The sequence below is a fragment of the Nelusetta ayraudi genome, unplaced genomic scaffold (genome assembly GCF_046127955.1).
Source record: "Nelusetta ayraudi isolate G7.1 ecotype Tasmania unplaced genomic scaffold, CSIRO-AGI_Nayr_v1 ptg000006l, whole genome shotgun sequence".
Taxonomy (NCBI): Eukaryota; Metazoa; Chordata; class Actinopteri; order Tetraodontiformes; family Monacanthidae; genus Nelusetta; species Nelusetta ayraudi.
Window position 1 is genome coordinate 1,845,300 of NW_027466056.1, and position 14,337 is coordinate 1,859,636.

The following is a 14,337-nucleotide window of genomic DNA, read 5'->3' on the forward strand; positions in this document are numbered from 1 at the left end:
TTTCATTTTCATGACTATTGACATTGTACATTGTCACTCAAGGCATCAGAACTATGAATGAACACACATGGAATATGTCCTAAACAAAAAAGTGTGAAATAACTCAAACAAGTTTTATATTTTAGATGATCTAGAATAGCCACCCTTCATATAAAATACTTATAACATATTTACTGTAGGTATTGAACATTTTTTTTCTTTTGCCACATATTTGATATCTTCAGTATGTATCGACAGTGTAGAAAGTAATAAAGATGAAGAAGAGACAGCTGCATCTGAACTTTTGACTGGTTGTGTAAATTTGCGCGACTCCGGTGCAAGAATGGACGAGACGTGATCCCTGGCAGTGGCAAGTGACTGAAAATGTTTGCAAAACACAATAAGAAGCAGTTCTTCCGTACAACACTCTTTCCTTCCCCTTTTTCTATCTTCCCCATTTATATTATATATAGTGCGGTGCGTGTTTGTCTCGCTTTGTCGCAGAATCTTTCTCAGAAGCGCAGAGCTGCGGATTCTGCTCCGGTGTTACCTTTCAGTGCCTCCCCATTGGTCACGTCGCAGGAAATGAAGATGGATTGTCCCTCCCCAAACTCGGCGTCCAGCTGTGCTTTGCATTCTTCACCGCAGGTCTCGTTCAGGTCCACCACAGCCACCTGCAGCACAGGTAGAAATGCTAATTGGGGAAGAGGATCTTAAACTCAAAGGTGGCAGAAACTGTAATTTACAATGGCAATATGATTTTGCATATTCTGTACATATCCATGCTATATTTATTTCTAAAATGCTTTGATTTCTGTTATCATCATCATCATCAGACCCCATCAGTATATTTGATTCATGATAAATACTTCTGGGCGTCCTCTTCTCTGCGAAACAGTTGCCATGTAGTTAACCTTCAATTACCAGTTAAGATGAACTAGTAGTTCAACAGCATGGTTGTTGTTTACTTTTACTACACCAGATGTGCTGCAGCTGAAAAAGAAAACTATAGCACTGACAATAGCAAAACTGTTAAAAATGAAATGTGTTGTTTCATTCATGGCCAAAAAAAAAAAATCATTTTTACTTTTTACTTGAGTACATTTCAGAACCTGTACTTTCTTACTTTTACTTTAAGTTTTACTTAGTTTAGTAAGTCCAAAATGCAAATACTTTTGCCACCTCAGTGTTTCACAGCTGGACGGGGGGGAGGCTGCAGAGCAAAGACAACTGGTTTCTCATGCCTCGGCGGAGGATCGGCTTCCCCAGCTGACCAGAGACGAGCGCTGACGTTGCGCCGCAGACGCTTCCCGCGACTGAGAGGCAATAAAGCAGTGAAGGCAAAGCGAGCATGACGGGCGACTGGAGAGAAGCCAGGCCTGAGTAGAGCTGCTCTGTTGTGAAGCTGTGGAGATGCAGCGGGACACTGACCTTGGCCGAGCTCTGCAGCAGCGACTGGACCACGGCCCTCCCGATGCCCTGCGCTCCCCCGGTCACCAGCGCCACCTTCCCAGTCAGAGACATGACGACTCCCCCCTGCAGCAGCGGCACAACCAGTTCCACAGCTTTCCTCCTTCCTCTCAGCTCTCTCTGGCTCCTTTCTTCTCTCTCTCTCTCTCTCTCTCTCTCTGTCAGTTTGTCCTGCTTTCTCTTCCAGCTTTCCCCCACTCTGCTACCTTCTCGCCCTGCTGTACGTTTTCACTCCTTCCCAACTCAGGACGTTACTCCTGGCCCCTCCCCCTCACTCTCAGCTTATCAGTCTATACAAACACTGCATGTGTGTCAAAGAGTGAGAGAGAGAGAGAGAGAGAGTGAGAGAGTGAGAGGAAGGCAAGGCTAAATAAACACGGTGGGTTTATAATTGCAGGTTAAATACTCCTTGTCTTACCTTCCTCTCTTGCTTCTTCTTTGCTTCTTTGCTTGCTAGCTCCACTTTGCTTCTGACTTCTACACACATGCGCACACACACACACACACACACACACACAAGCACGAGGAGAAACTGAACTAAACACTTCACAGCAGCCGTTTACGCAGCTGCCGGCAGTATCACAGTCTCCTCCTCCCGGTGTTTGTGTTGGACAACGGTGTGTCTTGCATGTAATTGTTGTTACACAACATGCACGCTCTGAAACCTAACACCAGGCTTCAAGTTCCCACATGTTGATATTCAGGCTGCGCGTAAATGAATGGGAACCAATGGTTGGTGCTCAACGCCTGTAAAAGGACTTTTTGCGCGAGCTGGTTCATTCACTTGGTCGCAGGGTTTGGACGGCGCTGCAGCTGGAAACAATATAAACACCTTGACGGCTAATAGTCTACGCCGATCTGGCCGATACAAGTCAGATTTGACTGATTGATTGTTTGACTGGTTGATTGTTGTGGCTTCCATAGAAAACACAGACCACAAAGAAAAAGTTTGTTTGGTCCTTTATTCATTTGAAATACTGCTTCCTGTGCTTTTGAATCTTGTTCTTCCGTCCACTGTATTGCTGTTTAGCAACCAATGACTGTCCATTGAGTGCAGCGAGACTGAGAAGAAGTGATTTCAAGCTGCGGCAGCAGCAGCAGAGGCTAAAGGTTGCAGTGGCAGCAGTTTTATTATTGTTATTTTTATTTAATGAAGAACTGTTGACACACCAACCCGGGGCTTTTCCTCTCACCTCCAGCTGACTTTGCTGACAGTTCAGGCAAACACCACCGTTTGCCCCTCGGTGTTGACATGCTTGCCCCCTGAAGTTACCAAACATATATTTTTTTGCACTGAATGTTAAAAGAAATGATTGTCTCGTCCAGAATATGCCTCGACCAAGTTGAACAGTTTGATTTAGGCTTTCGCTATGGACAGTATGGGAATGAGAGCTACATGATTTGGGGACACATTGATTTTGTGTGGGGGCTTAACTGCTCGATCCAAACAGAAGAACATTCCGGCAGCGATAACCTTTTCCTTTCACTCCCTTCCTGCCTTGCCTGGGTTATCTTGCATGCTTCCTACTCTCATGAAGGATCCATAAAGTTTTCATCAAAGATCAGGAGATGTTGCCCTTCAGGTTTCTGGGTTTCCTCTATGAAGACAAACTGTTCAGAGCAGCGTGGCTGTACGGCCTGAAACCCGACTGAAAAGCCAAATTCTCTCTTGAAAGTCCCATAAAGCTTTCAATGTCTGTTTGAGTTTTCTGAAGGTGTCCAAATTGTTGCATTTTTCAAGGTTGCAAACACCACAAGAAGAGGTTTGGCTCAAGTACACACACATTAAGAACTTTTCTTCAGATTTCTTTGTGGTGTGTGAAAGATCACTCATCCAAAAAAAACTCCACACGTCTCCAGAAAACAGTCTTTTTATTCCTCGTGTTCAGTGCCTTGCCAAGCCTCTGTTCAAGATTCCTCTAAAACTGATGCTGTGTTGAACATGAGTTTTGGAAAGGACACAAACTAGGCAGTCACCAGGGTACAAACTAGGCAGTGACCAGGGTACAAACTAGCCAGTCACCAGGGTACAAACTAGTCAGTGACCAGGACACAAACTAGCCAGTCACCAGGGTACAAACTACTCAGTCACCAGGGTACAAACTAGCCAGTCACCAGGGTACAAACTAGTCAGTGACCAGGACACAAACTAGTCAGTCACCAGGACACAAACTAGGCAGTCACCAGGGTACAAACTACTCAGTCACCAGGGTACAAACTAGCCAGTCACCAGGGTACAAACTAGTCAGTGACCAGGACACAAACTAGTCAGTGACCAGGGTACAAACTAGCCAGTCACCAGGGTACAAACTAGTCAGTGACCAGGACACAAACTAGTCAGTCACCAGGACACAAACTACTCAGTCACCAGGACACAAACTAGTCAGTCACCAGGGTACAAACTAGTCAGTGACCAGGACACAAACTAGTCAGTCACCAGGACACAAACTACTCAGTCACCAGGACACAAACTAGTCAGTCACCAGGGTACAAACTAGTCAGTGACCAGGACACAAACTAGGCAGTGACCAGGGTACAAACTAGTCAGTGACCAGGGTACAAACTAGCCAGTGACCAGGACACAAACTAGCCAGTCACCAGGGTACAAACTAGCCAGTCACCAGGGTACAAACTAGCCAGTCACCAGAACACAAACTAGCCAGGCACCAACAAGGGTGGATTGAAAACCTGGCTGTTGGCGTTATCACAGTTATAAAACACACACAGTTGTGTGTGTTTTCATGATTGTCACGGACTTACCACATACTCCTTGAAGTCTGAAACAAGCAAAAGAAGTAGAAAATTCAGCTTGTCATTCCTGGGGAGTTTATTTGTGACCAGCTGTTTGAGTATGAGCAGGGACATTGGTATAGAGCTCTTGACTCACTGTTTGGATGATGCCTGCAGGATGGGCAGTCATGGCTGGTACTGTATTTAAAAGAGATGGAAGTAAGAACAATCTTAGTATTCTTTACCAGGTTGGTGTGCAGATGTGTGTGAAAATGCTTACGCACATCACTCCTCGCTTACATGTCCTGATGACAACTAATGTAGATTTTTTGGAGTTAATTTTTCATGTTTTTTTATTTCATTTATCTCTCTGAAGATACATAGTTAAAGTAATAAATACTTACAACAGTTACTTTACCCATAGATTGTTCTCGCCTTATCAGGGCATTAGTATCCCCTAATTACTTTGTAATAAAATACTTTGGGAAGTAGTACTGACTGTTATCCTTATTTTTCCTGTTGTCTTACTGGAAAATCATGTTGTTGGTTCCCTGAAGAGGCCATAAATGATAAAGGAAGTCTTAGCAACTGGTGAACAAGATAGGAAACAGTTCCATGACCTCACGTACATTATGTTCTTCATGTTGCTCTTGTTGTGTCAGGCTGTCGAAATCAAGCTTGAGTCAAACTTTAGTTTTAGTTATGTTGAGAGCAACTACATTGTTAAAGAAAATGAGTTTGTACTGGAATGTTTTTCAATCTCTCTCTCTTTCTATCTCTCTCTTTCTCACACACACACACACACACACGCACACACCCAGTGTTTAGTTGTGAAATAGAGAACACACTGGCAGAACCTTCTGGATATATATGACAGCGTTCTGTGGTTGATGAGGACACGCAGCAGAATATCAAACCAAACAAGATGATCAAACCAATACAGTGGTGAAAGAAATCGTTATTGCATTACTGTCCCTATTGTTTAAGAGCCTGCCTGGGGTTTATCAGGGTGAGTCAGTAACGGCTTGATTCTCATTGTTCAGCCAAAGGTTTCTTCACTGCCTGACATTTCATGAAGCCATTTTCTGAGTTGTGGTTATAGACAGCCGGCGATGTGGATATGTTAAAGCTGGTTTTAGTCTTTTCAAAGCACGCAGACCGCAGTCTTGATGTGTTAAAATAATGCAGTGTTGTCGACCCATGACGTTATACGAACCCACAACTTCCACAAAAACCCAAGAAAAACATCTGCAGTTCAGTTTATTGTCACTGCATCATAACACACATGGCAGTTGGTCGGTCGTCCTCGTTCATCAGGAGCAGCTCAGTGATCATTTTCATTTCATTTTTGGTAGTGGTGGTGGTGGTGGTGGGAGGGGGCTCTTGGAGCCTGTCCCAGCTGTCCCTGGGCAGAGGTAGGGTTACTCACTGGAAAAGTCATTAGTTAAAAACCCTATGTCAATGAATCAGTAAGAACCAAAGTTAGTGGAATAAAAATAAGATCCACTGTTGCGCAGTGTTATTGCAATTGCCCACGTGTGCATTGGTCCACCTGTGTTATGTGCGCAAAGGGAACTGGGACAAACTTTTTTACATTGTTAAAGAAAATGAGTTTGTACTGGAATGTTTTTCATGAAAAAACAGTTGTGCTAGACATTGACTTTGTGTGCTGAATTAAGACAGACAGCATTAAGAAGTAGCTCCAAAGCTCACTATAGTCCAATAGAATTTAATTAGAATAATGTAAAATATTTTACATTATATTACAAAAGATTGTGTTCTCAAACACTCTGCACTGAGATGTAATATTTCACTTCCAAACCCAACGAGACAGTCACAGAATATTGTGTTGGCATACAGTACAGAATAGCCAATAGTTTGACACAGATGTGAATCTGAGCTCTGGCGTGGAGAGGATGCAGGACAGGGGAGATGAAAGTGACATTTTGTCTTAAAAGCACATCAGAGAAATAACGAAATGCAACCGTCGAGAGTGGAAATAATCCAGGTGCAAGCTGGGCTGGCGATGGAAACGCAACCAGCTCTGCTTGAGTGGCAAATCTAAGACAATTGAACTATCTCCACAAAGTCACGCATTTGAACCACAACGCAAATATAAATACAAAGCAAATATATCGGCCCCAAAAAAACCCGATGGCTCAGATAGAATGTGAAGCGACATGATAAAGCTTACATATACGTACATATTTTTCTACATGTGTGTCATTAAAATGCCCTGGGCACTCGGCAGGTGCCGTGTCAGAGTGCAAATCCTGAAGGATGTAAACCTCAACACCACTGTCGTCGTGAAAACACCAGAAGCAAAACACAGTCTGACATACATATATATATATGAATATATATGTATTCATATATATATATATATATATGGTCTTCTGATTGCAAGAAATTGAACACAGTTTCATAGTTTTTAAACTTGTATCGTAAACTTGTATCTTCCTTTAAGAAAAATAAACTTTGACATTGGAAATGTACAGAATATAGTCTAAAGAATTTTCACAGTGTGAGTCATAGCGTTCAACACAGTGCAGCCAACTCAAACTTTGGATTTTGTTAAAATCAGCCGTAACATCTCTCTCTTTCTCACACACACACACACACACACGCACACACCCAGTGTTTAGTTGTGAAATAGAGAACACACTGGCAGAACCTTCTGGATATATATGACAGCGTTCTGTGGTTGATGAGGACACGCAGCAGAATATCAAACCAAACAAGATGATCAAACCAATACAGTGGTGAAAGAAATCGTTATTGCATTACTGTCCCTATTGTTTAAGAGCCTGCCTGGGGTTTATCAGGGTGAGTCAGTAACGGCTTGATTCTCATTGTTCAGCCAAAGGTTTCTTCACTGCCTGACATTTCATGAAGCCATTTTCTGAGTTGTGGTTATAGACAGCCGGCGATGTGGATATGTTAAAGCTGGTTTTAGTCTTTTCAAAGCACGCAGACCGCAGTCTTGATGTGTTAAAATAATGCAGTGTTGTCGACCCATGACGTTATACGAACCCACAACTTCCAAAAAAACCCAAGAAAAACATCTGCAGTTCAGTTTATTGTCACTGCATCATAACACACATGGCAGTTGGTCGGTCGTCCTCGTTCATCAGGAGCAGCTCAGTGATCATTTTCATTTCATTTTTGGTAGTGGTGGTGGGAGGGGGCTCTTGGAGCCTGTCCCAGCTGTCCCTGGGCAGAGGTAGGGTTACTCACTGGAAAAGTCATTAGTTAAAAACCCTATGTCAATGAATCAGTAAGAACCAAAGTTAGTGGAATAAAAATAAGATCCACTGTTGCGCAGTGTTATTGCAATTGCCCACGTGTGCATTGGTCCACCTGTGTTATGTGCGCAAAGGGAACTGGGACAAACTTTTTTTTTTTTTTCTGTAAAGGTATAAAGTGAAGTCAATCTGCATTAAATTTGCAAAGAGCAGATATACAGTAGTCACTATGGGACCCCATGATTTTGGACCTGCATGATAACAACGGCAGTATTGTTTGATAAGACAACGAGGAAGAGCAGTTTATAGAAGTGAAGTGGCAGAGAGAGGGAGAGAGAGGGAGAGATAAAACATGTTCTGTGACCAAACTGGGCCAAAGTGCAATATGACATATGACCGTTACATCTAAACTCTTTCCAGCTGAAGAACCTTTGATCTAACAGCAGTATGTTTGTGCAAAACCTGCCTGAGTGGCAAATCCATCACCGTCGGTACACACTGTGGCACCGCCCAACATAAATGGCTCATCATCATCATGACAGGTTGCGTAAACGTTGTCAAACATGCTGTACAAAAACAAAAAAAAAAAAACAATCAGCGACGACACACACGAGTTTCCTTCGTCCAGGCCTCAGTCAGTCAGTTTTTCTATCTGAGTCATCGTCCCCTCAGAAACGGGCCAACAGGTGATACCGGTATCACTCCTGGCCGATGTTTGCCACACATTCCAAACATGTTTCCACTCCAGCGATGCGTCTTGCTGAAGCACTCAGACAGGTCCAACAAGCACGTTGCTGCGCAGGAAGTTTGCTGAGTGGAAGGTGAAGCTGCTGCAAAAGTGCCGAATCGGAGCTGGTGTGGTCGTCGCTGTGGTTCCACCGTGTGATGCAGACACACTGATTGTACATCATATAAGGAGTGTGAATAAGCTCACTGACTCACTGACTGACGTACAGAGCTGAGATGACACATGTAGCGGTGGAGATTCTCTGCAAATCCCTCTTTGTCTGGCAGACGGAGATCCTCCTCCTGTGACCTTGGAGCTCTCAGCAGAAAGTGCAAAGTGGTGGCGGTGGACAACGTTTCACCTCAAACTTAAAATGTGGGCAAATTTGTTTCGAGGCAGTTTTATTTATTCAACCATAAACATAATGCACAACACAAATAAAGTGGAAAGTCTCTCTCGTCTCTGTCGCACAAGGGGCTCAAGTTTTCTGTCTGTTTAGGATATGTTTTCCTTCCACTGCCGTTAGGGTTAGGGTTGGGGTTAGGTAAAGGATTAGGTAGGCCTGGGCGATATGGCAATTTTTTGATCACGATATGTTTTCTTATATTGCTCGGTGTCGATAATTATCACGATATGAATTTTTTTTAATCAATAATAGTTTTAATATTAGTATTCTCCTTGGACCGCAAAGAAGCCAGAAGGATTATTGTTATATATTTATTGTTAAAATGTATGACAATACAAAACATTCAACAACAACCCGACAGAACCAAGATGTTGTATTATTTTTTACATCTTAGATGTACTGAAATAAAATAACTTCAATGTTGAGGATTATGTGTCTTGTTTTTAACATCTCTCAAACATTTTAGAGGTAGTGTACTGAACTGATTAAATAAAATAAAAACAAAAATAAAAAGAGGTACAGATAGACAGTACAATATTGCACGTCACTGCTCTGGTTATGTTTCTGTACCGCGTCGATTTTTTATTTTATTTTTTTTCTTGTACGGGGTAGCTGCGTTAAAGGCTGACTGTATTGTTGTTTGACGAGCAACTGTTTGCTTAGCACTGTCGCTAGCTAGGCTACTGCTAGCGGGAGTATCACGCAGAACACTCCCCCAGGGCCCAGCAGTGCGTTGTTTTTAGCATTACCTGCGGGGAGGCTAGCATAAAAACGTAAACTCTGGCTTTCATACCATTCTTTATCGTGGTACTTCTTCAGATGTTGACAGAGGTTCGTGGTGTTTCCCGTTTTGCTTGGGACTGTTCTCCGACATAATTTGCATTTAGCGTCAGCCTGTACTTTGTCGGACCTGAGGTAGCCGACAGTTTCTTCACTTTCCCTCGACTTCTGATTGCTCCTCGCTGCTCATTTCTACACGTTCCTATAACGAGCTTTAGCGGACGGGCGCGTGCGTCTCCCATCTGAGTTGTTGCGCGCGAGAGGAGGCGGGTGGAGGGAAGGAGGCGCGCCGTTGTTTCTCTGCTGTGGGATTGGTTGGATTATCGAAATAACAGCTCATGCGTTTATCATCGTTATCGTGGAGTTTTTAATCGCGATTATTATCGTAATCGATTTATCGCCCAGGCCTAGGATTAGGGTTAAGGTTAGTGAGGGTTAGGGTTGGTTGAGGTTGGGGTTAGTTGGGTTGGGGTTAGGTAAAGGATTAGGGTTAGTTAGGAAGTGAGTTAGTGATTTGACTCAATGAATAACAGGAAGACCCCCCACCACCACCACCACTAATAATACTCATGAGTGTCTTGCACTAAGGTGTTATAAAACAGGTTTTACTGTGAATAATAATGTACCGGATGTATTTAATATTCTGGACAAAGCCCCCAACTCTTCAACACAGAGGTATCACCAGCAGTGTCACGTAGAGAACGTGTGTGGACATTTTTTGGCAACGAAGATCACGAGAAGAACGTCAATCCTTTTCTTTTCTTGGCTGCGCACAAACGTTGTGCGTTTGAAAGAGCTGCACCGTCCGCAGTGACTTTAGAACATCCTTGAGGATTGTGGTTTCTCATGATCTGGCTATTTTCAGCAAAAAGTAAGGTCAGAGTGAAGGTCAAGGGTGTGTGTGTGTGTGTGTGTGTGTGTGTGTGTGTGTGTGTGTGTGTGTGTGTGCGTGTGCGTGTGTGCGCTTGTGGTTCCCTGTCTTCCTCTATGGCTTGTGCACGTCTTCGTGCCGCAGGATCTTGTACAGCACCCAGTAGAATATGTTGAAGAAGAGGAAGGCGAGAGGGAAGCCAGCCCTCGACACAGTGTCAATTTTTTTGGCCCTGTCGATGAACAGCTTCCTCATCTCCTCCGTGCTCTTGCCCCCACCGGCTGGTTTCTGCGTGCCCCCGCCGGGGGTGGTGGCTGCGGGGACCGTGTTGTTGACCGTGGCCTTGGAGTCCTTGCTGTTGCTGGGGGTGGAGGTCACGGCGACTGTGGAGGCCTGCCGGCTGTCGTGCACCTCACCTTCCTGCGGGAGCGGCCAAGGAAGAGGGAGGGGAGGAGGGAGCAGCAGATAATGCTTCTTATTTTAGTCTGAGGAAAATCAAAACTCCACGACATTGTTCTCTTTTTGAAGGTCCATTGTGGATTGCTCTTTGTCTGTATCTGCTACTGGAGATTAGCTCAACATGACAAATATGTGTGAAGAGGAATAAGTTGCGCCATTTGCGAGGTGTGTTTATTTCTCTGAACCTTCCTTGAATAGTACGAGAAAAACGAGGGTTGTGCAAACCTTTCCAGTAATGTATAAAATCCTGCAGCGACACAGCAGCTAACCTATGCATAGGAAACGTGCACAGACACATGCAAAGATGCACACACACACACACACACACACACACACACACACACACACACACACACACGCAGGCATGCATGCACACAGAGACACGCAGCCACGGATACACGTCATTACCCTGTGGTTGCTGTAGATTTTGGTCATAGATCCATACAGAGGCTCTGCTGCAGTGAGGCCGTTGTCGATGTTAACACGACGGAGGGACTCAGCAAGCTCCTCCGGATCAACTGCACCACCAATGTTCTACCAGCCAAGAGCATGCACACAAGTCACCGACAGACAGAAAACCAAAAGCACAAAACAAAAGACCAAACCAAAGACATGATTGGGAAGCCTCATCATTCAGCCAAACCTGCGGTCAAGGACTGTGTCCATATCAGCCTGATGTTTTCTCAACACAAAATGTCTAACATAGATCTAAAATCTCTCATGTAAACTTCCATCTTTTAAAAAAAAATGTATCTTCAAATCTCCAATAAATCATTTGTATCATCTGTGTGCCTTCGTCTTCAGTGAAGGCTTTTATTGTTGGAATTTTAACATTATATTTATAAAACTAAATAAGTACATATGTAGTCCTTCAGCGCTGTAATACTAGGAGAGGAGCATCAGCTATAGGACGATGTTGGCCGATGCCAGCTATACAGTATCGGTAAAGTAAATCCAAAAACTGTCACAACGTTGCTATCAAGCAAGTCTGAAATAATAATAATAATGATAATAATAATAATAATAATAATAATAATAATAATAATAATAATAATAATACTCAATAATAAATACTCTTGCTAAATTCTTGTCCTTTAAACAACAAGAATGGAACCCTGTCATTACTTATATATTTTCCTTTCAAATTTGACCAATACATAATAATAGAAAAAAATAGTCATCACAGTTGACTGAATACTGAATCATTCTTCCCACTTGAGTCATGCACTGACATCACAGCCCTCCTCTATTCTCGTTGGCTTGCTGTCACAAAAATGGAACTCAGGAGTGAAGTGAAGAATCCTTGAAAACACACATCGTGTAACAGTCATGCCCTCGTCATGCAAAATAATGTGAGACGATTCAAGAAAGTCAAGCATGCACAGTCAGAGGTGCTGCAAAGTTCTCTCCACTGCCACGTGTATCTCATTGCGTCCCTTCTTTTAAAATAGGATGGCCGTCAGTCTGCAATAGCAGCATGCCGCCACATGGTGACAGCCTTTCCAAAGAAGGCAAGACGTATGAGGCTCTGCGTGTAAATGGGATTTGAATGGATCGTGGTGTAATTCTTTCCCGGGGTGATGTGTTGCTGTTATTTGTCTGTTTGATCGTCCTTCACTTTTTCTTACCTTGCTCTTGCTCTTTGGCCGTCTAAATCGCAGAAGCTCCTTGTGTTGCCTCGACACAAAGTTGACCGCCGCATATTCGAGCAGCGCAGAGAAGACAAAGAGCAAACACACGGCCATCCAGATGTCTATGGCCTTAACGTAAGAGACCTGCGGAAGCAAACACACAAGAGGTTTCCACATGAACTCCGCGAGACCATTTCACTTTCTTATAGTCCGTGTGTTGTTTTTACCTCCCCCTCCTCCCACACACACACACACCAAGTAGCAAAAGCAGGCAGGTGAGCCCAATACAAGTTTCAGTTAAAAATTCAAACCAATGCAAAAAATAAAAGAATAATGTGGTGCGGCTGCACGTATTTCCACGTGCGGGTCGCTTCCCCTTTCACGCGCAACCATGGCTCGCGGTGTCAAAATGATGTTTGTGTCCGCCGTGAAATGATGACTTATTCAGACACGTGAAACATAGCGGAGTGCAAAGTTCTGTTGAACAGCGGAAACACGAGAAACCTCTAAACACACTGCGACACACGTGGAACGAGCGCCTCGGCGACGCTGCCGAAGGTGTATGTGTGTAGTATGTGTGAGGGGGATGGCTGTGCTAATAAGGCTTATGTAACAAAGTGCTCCATGTCTGATTTTTTCTCATGCATACAAGATACCAGAACAAGGCTGAGGGGCTCTTTCTCACTCACGCTATAGTGGACGCATGATGCATATAATCAACACAACTTGTGCGTGTCCACGGTGAAAAAAAAAACCCTCACACACATTCACCATTGAGGACTGAGGATGCAGCAGCGTCCAGGTTTGCCCTCTTGTGTTGATCAAACAGCTGCTGATGCTACCAACAATGGTGCTGATGCTGCCAACAATGGTGCTGATGCTACCAACAATGGTGCTGATGCTACCAACAATGGTGCTGATGCTACCAACAATGGTGGCTGGGTTTTATATTTGCCCTGGAGATTTTTTTCTATTCATTCTTCCACAATTCCACCCGACAAAAATATGTACAATGCATGGCCGGTGCTGTAAAACACTGGTTCACTGTGTTTAAAAACAGCATGCTGAAAAAAGATTAATGGTGTGTTGCAGTAATGGGTTTTATTCCTCTTAGTCTGTTTGCCTTTGTGAACTGAATTAAAAAAGAAGGGGTAACACGGTGATAATCCATCATCGGTCTAACAGAATTAAAGAAAAAATTAACTTGGGTGCTAAAAAAAAAAGCCTGAGGCAAAACAATAATCCCTTGATGGCTTGGCAGAACATCATCGAAAGGTCAGTCAAAGGTCAATGTAGGGTTAGACTTCTCACCTAACGTTCATCAAGTGCTGGGATTGTGTGAGGAATTAGGAGTTAATGAGAGACTTTACGCAGACAAACATGTGTGCACGCATCGTGCAAACCTTTGGCAGCGACGTCCTTGAGCCTGAGCTTTGCGTTGTCATGGTGAGCACGGTGGTGATGCCCAGAGCCACCCTGGCCGGGGCGGCGTCCATGTTGATCCAGAAGGAGACCCAGGAGAGAATGACAATGAGGAGGGAGGGGATGTACATCTGGATCAGGTAGTAGCCCATCTGACGCTCCAGGTGGAAGCGCACCTCAATGCAAGTGAATTTACCTGCAGCAATTAGAGATGCAGTTGGGGAATCAATTCTTGAAAATGACACGGCATATATATGTTTTATTTTAGCGGGGGGAGGAGCTGGGGCACAATTAGCAGTGAGCATTTCAATGAGGTTGGCTGTTGTTTCAATCCTTCCTTCAACTCTCCAACTAGCCAAAACACCTTTTTTTTTTTTTTTTTTAATATATATACCAATAGTTACGCTTGATGGTACTGCTTTGATAAGGGCCATGCCTGCCTTTCCACAGGCCCTATGGAAAGCCTTGAGGCTAGTGAAGCACTCATTCTGTCCCTCATAAAGAAAGCATAAGGCAGCAGATAGCAGCATAGCATAGAAAGCCTGGAACTAGAGGCAGCAGACATCAGTGACAACAAGAAATCTAAACTCGTGAACTTTGCCAGCAGGAAAATATAG

At 43.8% G+C, this 14,337-nt stretch overlaps 2 protein-coding genes across 3 annotated transcripts in view; both read right to left on the minus strand.

Annotated features, from left to right (window-relative positions):
- hpgd (15-hydroxyprostaglandin dehydrogenase) overlaps window positions 1–14,337 on the minus strand; it is a 55,193-nt gene that overhangs the window by 10,279 nt on the left and 30,577 nt on the right. Inside the window, exons 1-3 of one of the 2 annotated variants that reach the window (XM_076013942.1) lie at window positions 1,868–2,047; window positions 1,411–1,750; window positions 530–653 (exon numbers count right to left, since the gene is read on the minus strand). In XM_076013942.1, coding sequence (XP_075870057.1) covers window positions 530–653; window positions 1,411–1,503 — 217 coding nt within the window. In that variant the 5' untranslated portion in view covers window positions 1,504–1,750; window positions 1,868–2,047. Of the gene's footprint in view, window positions 1–529; window positions 654–1,410; window positions 1,751–1,867; window positions 2,048–14,337 lie in introns of those variants that run through there. The other variant, XM_076013953.1, reaches the window with a different exon arrangement.
- glra3 (glycine receptor, alpha 3) overlaps window positions 9,782–14,337 on the minus strand; it is a 34,936-nt gene continuing 30,380 nt past the window's right edge. Inside the window, exons 7-9 of the mRNA XM_076012385.1 lie at window positions 13,702–13,916; window positions 12,296–12,442; window positions 9,782–10,628 (exon numbers count right to left, since the gene is read on the minus strand). Coding sequence (XP_075868500.1) covers window positions 10,323–10,628; window positions 12,296–12,442; window positions 13,702–13,916 — 668 coding nt within the window. The 3' untranslated portion in view covers window positions 9,782–10,322. The remainder of the gene's footprint in view (window positions 10,629–12,295; window positions 12,443–13,701; window positions 13,917–14,337) is intronic.